Source organism: Limanda limanda, chromosome 7, assembly GCF_963576545.1.
Source record: "Limanda limanda chromosome 7, fLimLim1.1, whole genome shotgun sequence".
In the NCBI taxonomy this organism is placed as follows: domain Eukaryota; kingdom Metazoa; phylum Chordata; class Actinopteri; order Pleuronectiformes; family Pleuronectidae; genus Limanda; species Limanda limanda.
Window position 1 is genome coordinate 15335583 of NC_083642.1, and position 20226 is coordinate 15355808.

General features: G+C 41.2%; 2 protein-coding genes and 1 non-coding gene across 3 annotated transcripts; 1 reads left to right on the forward strand and 2 right to left on the reverse strand.

Moving 5' to 3' along the window:
* Positions 1-560: 560 nt before the first annotated feature.
* Positions 561-5622, reverse strand: inavaa (innate immunity activator a). The gene is made up of 9 exons (XM_061075540.1): positions 5559-5622; positions 4823-4956; positions 4229-4351; positions 3903-4137; positions 3764-3817; positions 2827-3040; positions 1988-2137; positions 1229-1892; positions 561-768 (listed from the first exon to the last, which is right to left on the reverse strand). The coding sequence occupies exons 1-9, from the start codon at positions 5620-5622 to the stop codon at positions 676-678; spliced, it is 1731 nt and encodes a 576-aa protein (XP_060931523.1). The 3' UTR covers positions 561-675.
* Positions 5623-13000: 7378 nt separating this feature from the next.
* On the reverse strand, positions 13001-16101 carry zgc:195245 (uncharacterized protein LOC565483 homolog). Its single transcript, XM_061075588.1, has 5 exons — positions 16078-16101; positions 14350-14377; positions 13791-13941; positions 13548-13692; positions 13001-13102 (listed from the first exon to the last, which is right to left on the reverse strand). Exons 1-5 carry the CDS (start codon positions 16099-16101, stop codon positions 13001-13003), a joined length of 450 nt encoding a protein of 149 aa, XP_060931571.1.
* Positions 16102-17253: 1152 nt separating this feature from the next.
* On the forward strand, positions 17254-17625 carry LOC133007922 (small Cajal body-specific RNA 2). Its single transcript, XR_009680213.1, has one exon. It is a non-coding gene; the product is annotated as a small Cajal body-specific RNA 2 (non-coding RNA).
* Positions 17626-20226: the final 2601 nt, after the last annotated feature.

Here is a 20226-nt window from a genome sequence, read left to right on the forward strand (position 1 = left end):
CCACAAACATCGTTTTCAGTCACATTTTTATATTTATTATAAATATACAAAAAAATATCAAAACTGATACAATCCCTTGGTTAGTAACAAAACAGCAAACTGCAGTGAAAACATTCATCAAACCACCGTTAAAGGCATCAGTGATTAATTATCAAGAGTAACAAGCAAACGTTAGTTATTCTTACTTCACGTCATGGATAGACAGATGTACAATTGTAACTTTATATATAAATTTCATTTTCAAATTTCCACAAATAAGTCTCTATGTTGCAAAGGGAAATTTTAAATAGTAGATAAATATAGTGTATCGGTTCAAATTATATTAGGAATGAGAAAGCTTATTTGAAAACTACTTGAGGTGTGTGCAAGCCACAAAGCAACTTTCCATCTGACACGTTTATTAAATTTATGAACCGCAGTTCACCATTTCAATTTTTTATCAACATGTAAAGGAAAATTATTTTAAAATAAATAAAAGTGGTATATCACCTTACATTAAGTTTTAAATTAAAAGAAGAGAGAAATGTGCTCATCGGGGGACCAAACAGGTCCGTGGTTTCTGCATCATGTCAACATTAAATCTCACAGAGAGTCCAAAGACGTAATAAATACAGAGATAAATAAAAAACGAGTAGCACAAAGTACATCCTACTGAAGAGGCTGCAGAGGCCTCAGCTACACCTGGCTCACGATTTCAGCGTCCTCGGCCACAAACCACTGGAGCGGAGTCCCGTCTGCAGCTCTCTGGAGAATCACATTACCCGAGCCCTGCAGAAAACACATCAACACATGAGATCAGGGCTCATCTTGTGCATTCTGTACTTTTTTAAAGCCAAAAAGCAAAAACAATTTGATGGTTCCACTTGTGGTTCAATTTACAGGGGAGCTAAAGGGAACAAAGGGGAACTAGGCCCCTCGGAAAAGGACCTGAGCTCCCATGAAAGCCAACTGTGAGATTATTGGGGGAACTCGTACACATTACTGTCACAGGTCACCGGCTTTGATTTTCTGTACAAAATGGATCCTCAAATAAATAGTAATCATTCAAAAGTAGAAATAATCCAAAATCATTCATGAAAACAACAATATGAATATTATATTTAATTTCTGTCAATAGATCCTAAATCCTACACACTGGTCCTTTAATTCCTCCTGTCCGACACACAATTCAAAATGGGATCAAGGTGTGTTAGTGGCCTGTTAAATTTCCATAATTATAAGTACCAACCTGTTTAAATGGATGCAGGTGAGGTAAGGTGGAGCTCTGCTGATCCAAGCTGTCCGGCCATAACTTCTGCAGCTGATTCCTCTGATGCCACGATCTCAGCTCCTCCGACACAATCTCCCTGGGCATCAGCCTGATGGCGTGGTTGGGGTACTCCTTCAGAGAGGGCGCCCGCACCAGCCTGGTGTAAGGCGGAGGGGGCTTCAGGATTCTCCTTGGGGACGACGCTCCGTCTTGACACTGTCTTTGCAGAGGACGGCGCGTCACAGGGGGAGTGGAGAAGAAGCACTTCCCCGTGGCCAGGTCCTGAGGGGACAGGGGGCCGTCTTCTGCCATGGCCTTGACACAGCTGGACTGGATGTTGTTCTTGTGGGAGCCCGGGAAGCTGGAGGGTGTTTTTTTCTGCGCTCCGAAGTGGAACCCGTAAGGCGGCGGGCAGAGCTTTGGCATCTCAGTCGGGCCCTCCATGCCAGGAGAGCTGATGTAGGAGGAGGACGAGTGCTCCGAGCTGCTGTCCTCAGAGCTGGACTGGCACAGGCGCAGGGGGGAGTACTCTGGAGAACGCACCATCAGGTCGGCCAGGCAGCGCAGCTGGGGAAGCTTGGCTCGTCCTCGGCTGTTTGAGCCGAGGCGCTCCGGCTCAGCAGGCGGCTTGTTTTTGGCGAGTCTGAGAAGACACATCATGTGAAACTGTAAAACTGAAGTTCATGGGTTTTTATGCTCTTTGAACATCAGGTGATGGATAAATCTTATGCCATTTACCTGAAGGACTGGGTGTATTGGCGACGTATGTGCAGCTCGGGGGTGGAGGGGGCGCTGGTGGAGTTGTTGTGGCGCAGGGCCGAGTTCTTGATGAACTGAGACAGAGGAATCCTGCAGCTCTCTGTTGATACCGGGGGTGGTGCTGGACTACTGCACACAGCAAACACAGGAGGGACAACATGAGTCATGCAGCATGGAGCAGATCTCCTGACGGCAGACTGTCCTTCATAAAACCTGAACCAGTGGCAGGAGGTCATCTTTACACATGGATCTCAATATTATTCATTTTTAATACTGAAGATGTTCTTGGCTTAGAAATTCTAACTGTATAGTATAGTACTGGTTTGGCACATCCATCCAAAACATGAACATGTAAGCTAAGCTTTGTGTGAACTGACATTTGACCATGTGTTTATTTTATGAGCTAAATGTGTGCCAGCCACAAACAACTGTTAAAGAATAAAGTGATTTTTCTCTTTTAACTATCTTCTCCGTTTTGATTCTCATGTTAATATCGTAAAATGGAAAGATATGTTAATATTTATTTAATGTTTAAATCTCTTTCTGTTTTAGTTTGACTCTAACGGGTAGAGTTGTGTATTTCAATGTTCTCGCTAGTTCAAATCTGGCAGTGATAGTTAATTGAGCCATTGAAGTAGTCAAAGGGTTTCCATTGGCCTTCCCAATAAAATCAAGGCTTGAGGCTGACCAGGTTTCATATATTTACATATATTTTTACCCGATAACACGTTTATTACCCGTTAAACAACTGTTTAGGAGTTTGTCTGTGGGTTTCCAACCCGCTGCAGGACTCATTTCGTCGGGTTGTTAACACACACCTGGACCTGCTGCTGCACGTGGACTGAGCTTGTGTCGCCTTCTGGTACGGCTGGTCCAGACTGGTCTCCTTCCACGGAGAGTTCTGGATGGGAGAGCGCTCATACTCCACACTGAGCTGGCCTGATGACTGCAGGGACTTGGCTGACAGCTGGAGGGGGTCGGGATAGGAGGTGCCCAACACAGGAGGAGAGATGGAGCTGGACGAGTCCAAGTCTGTGGACGGCCAGAGAGAAGATCAGGAGTGTGAGAGAATGCTTTGTTTTTATCGTCCCTTGACTTCAAGAAACGCTGATTCCGACTAATCTTTTACATTTTCAGCACACAACGATATGGATGCTTCATTGAAACTGCTGTCTGTTCAATTGGCCATCACACTGCTTCAAAATAAATCTGATCTACATTAGCTATAACGTACAATGATAGAAAGTAACTAAGTACATTTACTCAAGTGCTCTTCTTAAGTAAAATTTAGAGGTACTTGTAGTTGAGAATGATACTTTCTACCCGTACTCCATTAAACTTTTAGACAGAAATACAATTACTGTGCTCTTTACTTCACTACATTCTTTTTACATAACTGCACATTACATTGCAGACTCAAACAAAATATAATTAGCAAATAAAATATGATACATATTTATAAGTTAAGATCAAATATGGCTTGATTCATCCATGGAGTACTACATAATAATATATCTCTTATTCTAAAATATAATATTCTGCATCATGAGTGCTTCTACTTTTGGTACTTTGAGTATACTACAATGCTTATACTATTGTTCTTCTACAAAACATTTAATTGAATGCCTTGCTAAAGAATATGTCTAATGAACTGTTGATTGGCTGATTCCTCTCCCGCTGACTTCTGTCCTCTACATGTTTTAAACAAACAATGAGAGAGTGATGATATGCATATAAATGAACCCCCCCACTCACCTTCATCCAGAGCCACCACATCAGACAGGGAGCTGTCATCAGACATGCACACATCTGCAAACAGAAAACAAGCATTATATTAGTCTGTTGATGAGTGCAGTGTGCACATGGGCCACCAGGGAGCAGCAGCCTCCCTCACCTTTGTTTCGACTGGTTGCGATGCTGATGCACGGTGAGTTGCACTCGCTCCTGATCCTGGACTGGAGCACGGCCTCCTTCAGGTCTTTCACTTTCTTCTCCTCCCTCTTGCACTGCTGCAGCCGGCTCTTCTTCTGCGGTTTGCTGAGTTTCTCCTCCAGTGAGAGTTTGCGAGCCGCCTCATAAATCTGCTGCTGTAGAGCCAAGTCAGTTTCCAGCAGATGCAGCTCTGAATCCTGCGACAGAGGCAAGTTCTGACATTTAGATTTAGCTCACAGGTTGAAGCCTCTTTTGCTCGCTCATCAAAATTACTGAACAGGCTCGTACCTGTTTATCCAGATGGATGAGACCTTCATCCAGCTTGAAGGAAGCTCCAATCCTCCTTCGGATCCGAGGGAGCTTCTCATCTGGCATCAGAGGATAGTCAGAGGGAAGTGAACCAGTCAGCTCCTGAAAAAAACAAAATAAAAGATGTGATTACATTAATGGAAAAACTAGAAGGCAAGTCCTCCACCAAGGCTCAACAAGCTAATGACACCACATTTAAATTCAATAGATCCAGATTATTGTTTGGATCCAAATCCAAACAATCAAGATCCTTGAATTATTCTCAGTTAAAAAACTATCTTGTAAAGTTTCAGAAATCCTGGATCTGCTCCCTGATCCAGATCCACATCTAAATGTACTGGTTTCTTCCCTGACCCTGACCCATGCAGCCTTCCACCTAGTTTGGTGGAAATCCGTACAGTAGTATTTGCTTAATCTTATAATGTAAGAAACAAACGGACAGGTTTGAACCACCTCCTTGGCAGAGGTAATTTTGCCACACAGAACACTATCCTAACCTTTCATTGAGGAGCTCCTCATTAGAAATAAAAGCTTGTTAGGGCCTACACGCGTTTGTCTACCAGGGCTACTTACTGCCTCTCTTCTGCAGAGCGTCCTCAGCTCCAGCAGGCACAGCTCCAGACTCTCCTCCAGAGACTGGTGCTTCAGCTTCAGGGCTCTGGTGTGAGTGGTCGGGTCCTTCCCCGGGGACGTGGGGCTGTCTGGACCTGCAGAGGAAACACAGAGAGGATCAGATCAAGCTCTCCTCACCAGCCTCTGTATCTACCATGGAAATAAGTATATATTTAATATAAAATATAACATAAGTATACTAGTTATAACTATATTTCTTCTGGATTTACACTGGCATTGGTTCTTATATCTTCTATCTAAGCAGGTCAGTGATGCACAGTTTTTGTTTTTCGGTGTTTTCTCATGGTCATGCCTGCATGGTGCCGTGTCATGTGGGCTGCTGCCATCACTGTGAGCCTATTATGTGAGCAGTACGTCAGAGAGGGCCATTATTAGCTCAGAAAAATATAACACTCAGTGTTTATAAATAACAAAGAAAATCCCCTGAACTTTATTTTTAAACTTGAAAAAAAGTTCCTCTAAGTAAATAACATTTAAACATTATCAAAACACACATTTTTATTGAAAAAATAAGTCACTAATAGCTGACCATTAAACTTTCAAATATGAATATTAGCCCTAAAATGAGCATTGTCATTGTGTTTTGTTATTGATAGTTCAGCCTGAATGTGAAGATGAAATGTTTGGGAGTTAGAGGGGTTATTTCTGTGCTGATAATCTCCTCACATGTTCTTACCAGAGTGCAGGATTATCCCACTGTCGGTGTCACTGATCTCCTCTTTACTCTCGATGGCCGTCATCTTCACTCTGGGTTCTCAAGTTGTTGTTTATTAAATACCTGTTGAAAAAGGTTTGTTGGGGTTAGCGAAATCAGATTGGTCACTTAGTAGAGGAGTAAAGATTCTGCTGTTGTTTTGCAGCCACATGGCTTCATTCATTCAGGCTCCTCCTCCTTTACTTAACAAAGGTGAATGACTGGCGAGTGTCCTTTCACACACTTATCCATGCAGCTCTGTGTCTCCCTCCCTCCTCCTCCTTCTCCTCCTCCTCCCTCTGCCTCCCATGCTCCATCACAAAAGAGGCAGACCCCCACGGTTGACTCGGCACATGTGCAGGGGTTAATCCGTATCGTGATGCCATGGTGACGGGGCACGGTGCGGCTGGCTAGGGGAGCGTGTCCCAGTGAGGCGTGTCAGAGGGCGTTTAAAGAGCCCAGACCCCAAAAAAGAAAGCAGATGGCGGCAGGAATTACCCCACTCAGGCACTGCACCTGTTCCCCCCCGAGCACCCCTCCCTCAGCTCCCATTCAACCAGTGTCCAGAAAACCCTCTGGGGGCTTTGAAGTGGAAGAATGTCTCAATGCTGGGCTTGTCCACACAGCATCGGATCACAAGGTCCCTGCTGACTCCTGTGCAACGCTGCCCATTTTCAATAACACACTTTCACAAACAGGCGAGCACAATACATGTTTATGGCCCACACTGCTCCATTGTCGCTTTCCCACCAAACATCTGACTGACAATGACCCAAAATGACTTCTGGAGCTAGAGGAACAATGGCAAGAAGAGGAAAACAACAACAACAAATTGGAGGTTGCATTTAAATGATAAGTCAAGGCGTTTTAAAACAGGCCAGGAGATCTGTGTGTGACTGATTTCGGGAAATTGCCTCAGGACAAGAGAAAAAACAAGTCCAAGAAATGCTGCCTTTATTTTTATTTTAGCTCAAGTTCTTGATCTCACATGTCTGCCAACACACTCAACTTCTTCTTAAAAAGGCCAGCAGGTCACAAGAGACCTTGTTGGCTTATTGGCCTGCATTGCATCAATGCCACACATTCATTCAAGGGACAGTTCAGAAACTTGATTAATCATGAGGCAGCCTCTTTGTTAAAATCATGTAAATACTAGAATGTCACTCCGTAGAGCACCTGCCTCCGCCAACACCTAACAGGCCCCTTTAAAGTCAATCAAGCTGCACCAAAATACACACAAACATAAATATCAGTTCCCTGAATGTACCTGATGTTTTCCATCAAGAACCATGAATAATTCCCTATTTAAAAAAAAACAGTATCTGATGGAATAGATCAGAACCCTGATCCCGAGCCACACCACACTACTCCTTGACTCATATCACATCCTTCCGAGTTTCAATCCATCCAGTAGTTGTTGAATAATCTTGCTTATAAACAAACTGACAGGGCAGATACAATTCATATAAGAAGTAAATGATATCCGGAATAAAGGGGTGGAGGGGTGGAGGGGGGTGGGGGGGGCAGGGTGACTTAAAAACACAACATGAATGAGTGTGTTGCGAGGGGCTGCTGTTTATAATCCCCAGCTCCTGTCTCATGCTTAGTGTTTGGAGATCGGTATCAGGCCTTTTCCTGCAGGGACCAGGAAGACTCAGAGCCTGTGAGGATGAGAACGTCCTCTAACAGGATATTATTGTGTATCCCGTCGGCCGGACCCATTCACCACAGCAACTCATGTGAACTGACACAGCTATACGAACAGCCAGTAGCACAATGAGGCAGAGCCAGGCAGCTCGAGTCAGTAAAACAACAGTGCAACAAAGGCCCTGTATCCACCGACCGGTCTGAATAATCTGCTGTAGGCACAATATCTGCTGACGACTCTGCTTCAGGCCTCAGCTGCATTGTTTGGCCGATATTGAGACACGGCTGCAGCTGAGAGGTGGAGAAAGGAACAGTGCTGAGTTAAAACATTTTACCCTGCGAGGCCCGGGGTCTACTGTACTCTCAAAAAAACGCCCGGCTGCAACTCTGCGGCGCTCTCTCCCTGAAAGACGTCAACAGGAATCCAGCCCGGTAATCAGACACAGGCAGAGTAATGTGGGATTTACCCGCTTACACCCCATAACTCTCTGAAGACTTTCACAAGAGTCTGTGGTCGGGGGATGTAGGCTGAGTGAGTGGGTGGGTGAGGGAATCTCACGAGAAGTTGCAGCTTATTGCAGAACCATTTATCATAGCTTTCAAAAAAAAAACTTGCAAGAAAAAAACAACACTTTTCTAACAGAAGCACATTTCCTGACGGATTAGGAGCCGATAGCACTGTCTCCACCCGGTAGACTTGATTGATGTATTCATAACATCATAATTGAGATGAGCGTGTGATCACTGCTAATGAAGACTCTGGAAATAGGGGATGCGAGCTGAAGGTCCACACCCATCCTTAGCTCGCTCGCCCGACCGTGACAGCGCAACATCAACGGAAGTGGGTGTTTATGGCAAGAGATCACGATGTGGACTCACTGTCTCGCAGACTTCCCCCCCCCCCACAATTTCCCATGAGCCTCTGGAGCTGCGATCTCCTGGAATGCCGCCACCGCCGCCGTGCTCATTACCACTGTGGTCGGCCCAGGAATTACCAACGGGGACCGGCCTCGGCGAGGAAACAGTGAGGGATGCCTGAAACCAGACCAAGGCCTGTTTGAACCCTGTAATTAAGATTCTCCGCTGAGTGCTGATACTATGGAAGAAACCAAACGACTTTACAGCATGCCTTATTTCAGAGTCTGATGAGGAGCCAAAATCCATTCAGCAAAATGGATCCACTCTACACAATATGGGCTGCTGGAAGAAAAGTGCATCAATGTGGGGGAGCGGCAAAATAGGAAAAAAAAAATTGAGTGTTGTATTACACAGCAAGTCACTGGAGTCAGATCTTCGCCTGGAGAAGCCGTGTTGAGTTTGGAAACTCCACAGACAGCAGCACAACGCAGAGTGGAGGCTATGATAACATGAAGTTAATGTGAGCCATCGCTGTGAGGCGGTGATATTAAAGGCTTAAACACTGTGAGCCTCTTTTATTTGTCAGTGCTCATTCAGATCAACACTGTGGAGCAGTGCAGAGTCTTGCAGCTTTCCAACAGACACAATACAGGGTAATGAGCACCACACCAGCCTGCACTCGCTCTCTGGAGGCCATATGCTGTCCAGACACAGCAGCACTGTCACAGCCCAGCGACAGCGTAAATACAGAGGGCAAGAAGAGATGCTCCATTGTTCACCAGAGGCTGAAGGGCTGCCCGGGTATCACTGCACCTTGTCCCTCTGAGGCTGAGGCATCCGAGTGGACACCGGTAGTCATCACAGCCCACTGGCAGGAAGTGGGTTCTGTCTTTCACCCATAAGTGGCCTCAGTTAACACATAAAAACCAGGGGGACTCCAGGGGCATATCAACACAGAGGTGTTGTGTTTGGCACCACAGTAGCACTGCATGTCTGTCAACATGACGACCGTTGGGGGATTGTGTTTATTCTGCTGCAGTGGCAGAAACATCTGCCACCCTCAGGTCTGTGGTCCCACATTTTTATTTCTTAAAGTGAGAGCAGCCTATTAAACTAATATTAATGGTAAAATACAGACCAAGTTATCATTTAGCAAGAACCCGACACATCATAGTTAGTGATATTAACAATACTGAAGGTTAATAACCTTTCCTTTACAGGTACTCTACTCTATTCTACCCTTCTCTTCTATATTCAATTGTATTTTTATGGGCTTTCCGATTTTGAAATGGAACATTACATTTTGTCTTTGAATTGTTTGTATATGAAAAGTGATATGTAAATAAAATTGCCTTGCCGTGCCTACACTATACTATAATACACCACACTATACTATGCTATACTGTACTTTGCTATGCCATGCTATACTATACTATAATATACCATACTATAATAATCCATTAAAATGAAATCTCTGCAGTGGTATCAACAATAATATGTATGTCAAAGTAAATTTACTCACTACAAAGAGTCATTCCTTTCATATTGGTATTAGATTACTATAAGGAGCCATTTAATTGAAGTACTGATGAGTACAAGGAGAAAACACTTGAGTACATTATAAGTCCTTAATCACTGTGAAGTACAGATGGTTGAGTAAAGCAAGTTACCAGTGTGGAAAAGTAACTAAGTACCTAAGTACACAAATACTGGAATAACCTTTGAGGTACTTGTATTTGAGTATTTCAATTTCACACTGATAGTTTTCAGAGAGAGAGGTGTACTTTAAACTGCACAAGATTTATTTTGTTATTACCACTCACTTTAAGTATAAGACATGACCACAATATGTATCATATGTTTTTTCATTTTGCAGCACAAGAGGGGGGGTCGATTACATAACACCATGAAAGTGGACATTTACATTATAAGTACTGTCTTACTAATGCTACTTACTCTGAATGTAGAACTTTAAAATATTTTGATAGGATCCATACATTAAGTAACTCCATTGCTATTACTATGCAATAAGGAAGAAGAGTGAGCACTTATCATTATGACATGATGCTTTGTAGCATTTTTGCATAAGGTATTATAAACAGCAGAAATATTCACTTCCATTCCACTGGTGTCTGTTCTATAATGTTTATTAAAACATTATGGTCTTGTACCATCCCTCCCTGACCCCTCTCACACACTGGTTAGAATCATGTTGCAGCTCTTCCTCTGCTCCTTCTCTCCCATCACAGTAGACCTTGTTATAAAGTTGTGTACTCACTTTGTGTTGTGTCCTGTGCTCCTCTACCGCATCTTCTCTGCACACAGCAGCAGTCCACACTTTCTGATCCTGTGTGAGAGTGACGCCTGGGACATCTGTTTCAGACCAATCCACTTCCGCTTGGGGGGGGGACTTCAATTAACTTTACTGAAGTAGTCAAAGTTAAATACCTCTTAAATTTTACATGTTTGTTTTATTTATTTTTACTGATGTTCACAACTGTTTGTTATCAGGGAAGTGTTTTTTTTTTATGGGAGAAAGTAAAGAATTAGCTGCTTCTGATCCCCCCTGCACATTTTTTGTAAATGGTTCAGTCCAACACTGCGGACTCTCCAGACACACTCTGACTATTGAGGTGGGGACACAGCACGCGACTCTCTGAGGGGGCTTTTAATTTGAGAAGACCCTCAGACGATGAATGGCCGCAGGGAGAGACAAGTTTTGGTAGAAAAAAAGGGAAAAGACCAGAACAGCTGGCAAGTATATGTGAGTGTTGAACCAGACCTCACTCACTATGAGAACTATGATGATGAGCCACTCTTCATCCCAGAAGACGTTCAAAGAGCATTCAATAGACACTAATGCACTTTTGATTTCTACACATGCAAATATGTATCTACTGTGTTGAGAGTGTTTCTTGCATTTGATTTCATTCTCTTTTTCGTTTACTTTATTTTTATGTAAAGCTGCCAAAAGCAACTATAATGCTTAATTATTTAGTTTCCATTTACCATGAGGACACAATTTAAAATGCCCTTATAATCGGTGATCTATGGTTAATGCACCTTTTTAAGCCAAATCAGGTCAGTTGTAATTTGTGAATAAATGGTCTGTGTAAATACATTTAAAAAATAGTTTTTTTAATGGTCAATAGATTGCTTAGTACTATTTAATGGATCAGTTGTATGTCATTGAACATGATATCACTTTGGTTGCCAGTTTGTGGAATATCCTCCTTCATCATGACACTTGAGTTTATCAGCGAGAACCCTCCAAACCTTAGTAAGTCATTAATACATTTCACAGGGTTTCTTTTTTGTTTTAAGCTATTAGCAAACGTTAGTCAGCTGCCTGTAAATGTAAATACAGTAGAAAGGCTTCTAATAACACATCAAGTTTTAAAATTTTAATAATGTGCTTGTAACTCAATTTCGGTCCAGATGCCCTTTTCCCAAAGGTGACTGGTCAAGCGTTCCCATGGAGGAGTCTCCCTAATGACACACAAGAAAAGGTGCCATATTGGAAGAGGAATTTCCATGACCTGGCAAATACATACATCTATAAAGCATTGGTCAGTGATTTATTAATTGAGCCATTGATTACGGCTTTAAACCCTTTATAGATATTAGCGCTGCCTCAGCAGAGAGCACCTTCTGCTCCACTACATTTCACAGGGAAGTACTTTTTACTCCACTATATTTATAATATATTTTTATATATTTATATAACCAAAGATTCAGCTTTTACATACAAAACATGTGATAAACAATTATTGATTGTGGTGTTAAATCATGAGAATCTAAAAAAATATTTGTATATACATATATTGTAAATTAAAATAATCTCTACCTTGACAGTGCAGTTTTTTATGCATTTACAAAGTACAGTTTTAAACACAGCAGTATTACTCTTATAAGATATTTCTAATTGATATTGATAGTTTTACTTTACTAGCAATAGGTCCGACTACTTCTTTCACTATTGATTTTATGTTGAAATGCGACTTTTATTTGCTTGCAGCCGGTGGCTTCACCGACTAGCCCAAATGTCTCTGGTGCTTTAACCAGGCCCTTGGGTATTCCTGGCCTGTGTACCCTGAAAAGCCTCCTCCAGATGGCCTGTGCTTTCTCCTCTCCTCCCGTGATGGAATGAAAGGATCAGCTAATTAAACAAAGTCCCACATCCATGTGAAAGAAGCGTGAGAGTCCTCGGGGAGAAGAGCTGCATGCAAATCAGTCCCCAGTGCTTTGAGTTGTTTCCAACAAAACAGTTGCATTTCTGCAAACCATAAAGCTTTTTATTTCCACAGAACACAGACACGCTACAAATAAAAAGTCATGACAGAAACAAATAAACAAACATGCAAATCTGTAGCACTGGGCAGGGTTTCTATTGATGCAAATCAGTTCTGCTGAAATGTGTCTGTGAGCCATTTCATAACAGTGGTCTAATAAAGTAAGAATGGTGCTTGACTGATGTGACCCCAAAGAAGCATGAGAAGTTGATTTGATAAAACAGATTTTCAAAATGATTATAGAAAACATAAAAAAAATCCAGCCTCTGAACAGTAGCAGCTTCTTCCTTAACAAGTGTTGATCCACATTGATATATATTATAAATAAATACATACTAATGATAAAAAAAATAAGCAATTCCACTCAAACATCAGAAACAGAACCGGGACATTTCTAAAAAATGGATAATGCATTTCCTGGTTTGTCCTCAAACAAATTCTGGTATTCAAATGATAGTTAAATCCACAAAGAGATGTAAAGTCAGAAGGTGCATCTTTTTGTTTTTTTTATGAGAATCATATGTGAGTCACAAAGGTCAATCAACAATGAACTCACAAAACAGTGAACAGAAACATTCAGGGCCACTATGGTGAGATGCTGCAGGGGCTGATGGGAGCCCGGAGGCCTCACTGCTCCGACGTCTGAGTGCGCCTCAGGTTGTCCTTCACACGGACAAACTCTGGGATCTTCTGCTGGTTCTCCCGCTGCCTGATCTCCTCCTGCTCGTACTAGCAAAACAGAGCACGAGTCAGTGTTACGGTAGAATTGATGGGACTAACAACTCATAGACACATGAACACGTGACAAGGGGCCTCACTACATGGGGCTTTTTGTGAGGGGTCACAGTCACCAAAGGTTCGGAGACACTGGTTCAATCTTAACCCAGTGCTGACATCTGTTAAATATTATTTCCTCATGAAATAAAAGTTCCAACACGACATAACAGAAAATGAAAATTGTGAGTACTTCATAAGTGTACTCAAGTACACTAACTATGTTGTAAAAGTTATAATATAGTACTTGCATTGGCCAATAAACTCCGCCTCTGCCTTGTCAAACCCTTATGGTAACAATGGTAACACCCGCAACAAATGTGTGGTTAGGCCAAAGAGAATTTATTTATATTTTGTCATGTTTTTCTTAGATGTCTCCCAGCTGCGTGTTATATCTGACCTCTTGCATCTTCTGCTGCCTCTTGCGGAGCTCCGTCTCCAGATCTGAGGGCCGGCGTTGAGCCATCTCCTCCTCCTTGTGCAGCTCCAGTCTGCGCTGCTCCAACACTCGCTTCAGCTCAGGTTTCTCCTCCAGCAGCAGGCCCCTGCAAGGTCAGTACACACAAACACAGTCACATCATGCCCTGCTCCATCTCTGATGCTGAGAAGATTAATGGTGTTTTTAATGTTTGACCTCTTGTACCTTTTGTGGCTTAGCATCAGCTCGCGGTGCAGGTTCTGGTAGCTCGGTGGGTCCGCTGGGGAGCCGTTCAGCTTCCTGGGGTGGACGGTCTCATCGCCGCTGCTGTCTGCTGTGGACTGACGGGACAGTAGCTGGTAGCCTGCAAAATTCTCTGAGGAACACAAAGCAGCAAATATCTCAATCTGTTCCTTCAACTCCTCACAGCCCACACACTCAACCCACATGGCAATAAACAAAGGAAAAACTTGACCCTTCTCTAACTGATTAACAGTTTGTATGTTCTTGATTAATTGACTCATAAAGTCAAATTAATCAAAGAGAAAAAAACAATGACGATTCAAAACTTAAATATAATGGAACTCGACTTAATTTGATCAGGTTCAAGCTTATTTTAACAAACAAATCAATCAGTCAGTCGTTTAATCAGACTGATTGATCCACAGCATTTGATGGGTTAAATAGTTGATACTTCATATTCAAATCCACTGTGCTATCAGCTGTGTGCATGTTTGAATTAGTTTAACTACTATTATTTCGGAGCAATCGTGCATTAAAGTACCTTTTTTGTGACGCCCATATCCTGGTTTCTGTCGCGTGAAAGTAGAAAAAGAAAAGATGTGCTGTTAGTCATTGGACAGAGTTAAACATGTTGGTGGTGTTTTTGATCTTCACCTGACTGGACCGAGTGCGTAATCAGATGAAGGCTAAAAGGGACAATGCCTGCTGTGCTGCTTAAGCAGGTGAGCTGTGTTTACGTGGAGAACGGAGGTGACGTAACTCTGTCCGTCAGAGGAACAATAACGTTAGCTTTAACCACACTGAAAGGAATATTGTTATATTTGTTTGTTTGTTTGTTTATTTTGACAGGGACAGTGCATATTAATAGACATTTCTGTAAATATGCCAGATTTAGCCAGAAGGTTAGTTTCCATCTGCAGTCCTTGGCCAGATGTAACAATAGGCTCCCTAAAAAGCAAATAAGCAAATAACAGAAAGAGTTTTAAAAAAGAACATAGAAAAGCAACAGATAAAACATTAATTATAACCACATACAAGTATTCAGTAGTTCAAGCATTAAAATACATGAAGCATGCAGGACAAACAAGAGTCAGCATCAAACAAACACAAATTGAAAAGGTAGACTAGGACTTATAGAGGACATCTATATGTGTTAGACATCGAGGCAGTAGCCCACCAAAGCAGACAGTACATGCACAACAAACTAACAAAAAGTCGACATGACAATAGTACATGAAGCAGCACAGGAGAGACATAGAACGAGCTACAAAAAGCATACAAACAAGCAAGCATACAAAGTAAGTTGCAGGACAAATTCACAGACACGCTGACACAAGGAGGCAAGAGCAGGCGGGTCAAGTTTAGTGCTGGCAGATCATATTATCAAACAAATATAGAGGGATTAGGAAGAAAACGATGTAAATATCTTGATTTAGACACTATGCTGTAGGCTCCTATGGTAACAATACCTCTGCCACACCCTCTGAAACCAGATAACTTTGAGGAGAGGATCACACTGAGCCGGGAACAGATGGCAGATGCTGTTGATGTCTAGCCTTTCTCAGAGAGACTACAGGTTTTTCTCTTTTATAAGCTGTCCTACAGAAGATCCAGGGCTGGGATGGATTCCAGCAAAATCACTCATCCTCATGTCTCAAAACTTCTCCTTCTCTCTTGAACAGGCACTCTGAATTGATTTGTCATAACCTTTAAAGATACTTTAACCCTAAAATACATAAACACAATATTTATGTTTTGCATTTAAGTGATCAAGCTGCATATCTGTTAGTAGCTAAAGAAAAAATACAGTTTATTTTTGACCCCATAGTGAAAACGCTGTGACCATGTTTTAAAATTGGGTTTTAAAAAGTCACATGAGTCACATGTTCACCAGCAAGATGTGTCTCTATCAGTTTTCTGAAGTGGTACAACAGCTATCTGAGAACGAAGGAAGAATTTGTCCACAATTAAGAAATAAATCTTTAGATATGGAGAGCAATATCTAATGACAACTCATATTTTTTTTTATTTAAATGACATTATGAAGTAGATAGAGATGTGAGTGGTTGTTTGTCCCAGTGAAGGCATCCTGTGTCAAGACGATCTATATCGTTGATCATATGAACAGGAATATAAGGTCTGTTGGACACATTGTATAAAAGTCTAAATAAGCCTTGTTACTGTTACCTCTCTCAGGCCACCAGACCAGACACTGACCTGTCCCTCAGACAGTAGTGAAGGCCTCAGAAATCAACTTGCAAGAACTCACTTTTTTTGCAGTTGACCCCTCCATGGCAGGAAGGTGGAGGTCCACTGTTTCAGCGCAGCAGCAGTGAACCTGTTTCAGTCCATTTTTTGATAGAAAGAATCACAGCTCCTCACGTTGCCTGTTTGTCTGTTGTGTGGTTCTTTCTGTGCTCGAGTCCAACATGCTGCTGTTCACGAGGGAGCCTCAGACTCGGAGTGAAGCCTGGAAGTAGTCAATAGTGGTAGTAGACGCTGAAATCTTATTAGGGCATTCAAGATTACCTCACAACCCCAACAGGTCACAGGATGCTAGATTAGTTAATTGCCACCGACAGAAATGCAGCTTAAATCCAACGTGTTCTCACAGGACTCTCTTCCTTTTGCAACACAGAGTCTTTGTCGATCTTCATGGTTTCTGAGCATCATGTATGTGTTTTTACCACTTCAACATAAAATTACATGACACAGACTTTGTTTATGTATTTTTATGACATTTCTTTTTTGATCATCTATTGGGAAAATACAAATTATTATTACATACTGTACAGTTTCATACATCCTACAACTGATGGGATGCATACAGAACAGAACACGGTATGACACGTGGATTCATTCAAAGTTCATTGGGTATTCACATTTTTAACATGAGCTGTGTCCAGGAAATGCTTTGACTGACAGAGAGTTGTTGATAGAGAACGACAGATCGATATGTCTAGTTTTTATTATTTCTATTATTTATGGATGGATTGAAATTTACAGATGAGAAAAGAGTAAAAACAAAATAAAATAAAATATTATAAAATTATTAAAAGGTAACATAAAGCAACCTTCTTAAAATACACTTACAGTCATACACCTACAGCTTGCTGTTTACATATCTTTTTATTTACTGTGCCTATAACATTGTGTTTTATCCTGTTTTGGTCTTGCTTTGTTGTATTTCCATATTTAAACCCAACATGTGTGCTGTGACGTTAATTTTGTTATTAAAATATCGAACGTTTAGTCTGTGTTGATGACCTTTCTAAGGCTGTAAAACTGTAATTTCTGAATTTAAAAGTAAGTAATATCGAATAAAAGGAGAAAGAAGAGAAGATCGTTTCCGTTAATGGCCACACGAGGTCCCTATACTTCCGGTTTTAGTTTTTCCCATGATTCTTTGCGGCCATGTGATATAAAAGCTCCCCGGAAGTTCCGGGTCCTTCATAGAGTGAATGGCGTGTGTTTGTGTCGTGTGTGAAAGAGAGAGAGCGCGTGTGTCGACTGCTTGTGTGAGTGAGTTCGTGTCGTATGCTTGTGTGAGAGAGTGTGTTTGTTGGTTCTAAAAATCTACACAGTGATCTTATTTGATCCGGTCGGGCCTGGCTCGGCTCTGACCGGAAATGATAAGAAACATGCTATCGAGCCTCCAGGGCGATGAGCAGCTGCATCACGAAAAGCTTCGAGCCTTCCACTGCTTCTGGTTGTGGATCGAGATGATGAGTTGATCAGATATACTAGTTCACTGCGGTGTTGAGTTCATCTCAAACCTCCGCTTTGGACAATGAGTAAAGAGGCGATTCTGATCTAACCACAACAGCAGCAGCAGTGAGGAGGGGGAAGGGGGGGCATGGATTGTGTTTGGAACTTCTCTCGTTCCAAGATGCCGCCATGATGTGAGGAGCATCGAGGGGGTTACCTGGCTTTGACCTGAGATGGACAGAAACTCGGGGTGTTTAGCCCTTTAGCCTCACGAAGAAATGAACATGCATGCTTTTACCTTTGACTGGGTAACTACCCTGTTACCCAGTCTGTTGGATGATAACTGTATCAGTCAATATCAACCGAGATAAATAAATTATATCAATCTATTTGTGTAGCCCATTTTCACAATTTTCCTCATGACCTGATTATATAAAAACCTGTTAATATCTCGTGTGTATATATATATATATATCACAGCACACAAAGCACTCTACCCGAAAAAAAAGTGAAATAACCTTTAGGTCGTAAACAACTAAACTTGACAAATTATATAAGGCCATCCATTATTATACAAACTAGAACTCTGTAAAATCAGAGAATGTAGTTCGATAAAGTACTTTTTAAGCTTTGATTCAAAGGAAGGAATCCATACTGACTAAAGTCTGCAGTTTTACATGGACTGGGTTAGAAGCTCTGTCCCACTTAGTCCTCAGTGGAGAATAACTTTAACTTTATTTGTAATAGTATACTTCTGGTGACACAACTTGTTTTGCTGCCTCCCAAGTGGCCTAATGATCTTATCAGAAAAAGGTGATTGCAGGTTTTACCACCACATGTACACACAATCCATCATATCAGGCCCGGACACGGGTATGTCACCAAGAAGTATTAGTAATTGAGTTAAAATGAAAAGCTTTATGATAGATTTTACGATATTAGACTGTGCTGCTTTTATTTGTGTGTAATTTTTCCATTTCAAATAAAATCTGTCTTCATCCAAAAAAGCTGCAAAAAGTTATTTTTATTGCATAGAACTCACAAGTATAAACACATTGTCTACACTTCCTTTTATTCTATTACTTTGGTAATTTAGCCTTTCAAATTATAACATCCCACAAGATCAGAGAAAGAGTCAGGGCATGGTGATTTTATTTCACACAAAGTACGCTGGAATAAAAATGCAGGTAGTAGCATGTCCTTTATAAGTCTTTATCAACATCATTAATGTATTTAATCAAAGAACGGTCATATAATTTAGATTCCAGCTCAAAAACACACTTTATATGAATGAGTATTGACTGGGTTGACTGTACAGTAATGCAAAACAGACTTTCATTCAAGTAAGAATTTGTTTTGATTTTGTTTGTGATCAAACCAGAGTAATTTTCCACATGGGTTTACATTATTTGAAATAGTTTTTACAGATGTCCATATACAAACTGATATCACCAGTGGTAGATTGAAGGATAGTTCAGGATAAGTGATTGAAAAATGTTTCATGAAACACAGCTTAAGTTAATATTACTTGTATTAACATTATTTTATACAAGATTTCTTTGCCTTTGTCATCTTTACAGATACAAAAATACCGGAAATTTGAGGGTGCTGGACACTTTTTTTTTACTTAACTGCTTTTACATTGTCAGAAGAGGAAAGAAACATGTATAAAGAGTATATTTTACTTTGCTTCTATGAATGTGGAAATAAACAAAGAAATTAATGAATTAACAACAAAGAACACGTGTTCAAAATACGAAATCAATTATATACAAGGGTTATATAAACAGCTATGTCCCCAGTTTGACACAAGTTGCAGACATTTGCTGCATGTCACCCTCCTCTCAACGTATTTTCTATCAGTCTCAACTGTCAAAGTAAAGGTGTACAGATCCAATTAGACATTGAAAATTCCTTCAGAATACGTAAATTTTCACCACTTTCTAACTTTCTGCAAATTTTGGTAAGAAATTGAGCATGTTAAAGCCCTCAAAAAGCCAATTCATTTGCCTGAATAATAATAATAATAATAATAATAATAATAATAAAAATTTTAGGGCTGCAAAGCAGCACTGGGTGGGCCCGAGCACATCCATTTTGAAGCGTTGCATGCTTTTTGTCTGAAAAAACAAAAATAACCAGTTCTGAGAGAGAGAGAGACGTAACCTTTGCAAGACATAAAGTTTCCTTTGATCTAGGAAGACTGAAATCAAAGGATTCATGGTCCATGTATGTCCGCGTTACAGAACATCGTGTTTTAATGGCGTGTAATCAAACTTTGACACCACGCCACGGTCACACCGTGTGATTAAAAAAAAATCTGTCAGTCAGTTTTTATCTCCATCTTGTTGTGATGACACTCATCTCAATTTGAAGTTGATCCGATGAAAACCCTGGTACAAGTGTATCAAAGAAAAAATGTGGAATATGGCCAAAATGGCCACTAAATGCAAAATAGCAGGCTTCCTGTTGTGTTTTTCCAATTGCACCAAGAGACTTTTTTGTTTGTCTGGTCATGATACACCTGTATATCGATTTTTGTGAAGATAGGTCAATGGGAACACCTTCTGGGGGTCTCGGGGGGTCTCGGGGGGCACCGTTGAGCCATTTTGCGACGCCCATTGAAAATTCCTTCAGAATATGTAAATTTTCACCACTTTCTAACTTTCTGCAAATTTTGGTAAGAAGTTGAGCATGTTAAAGCCCTCAA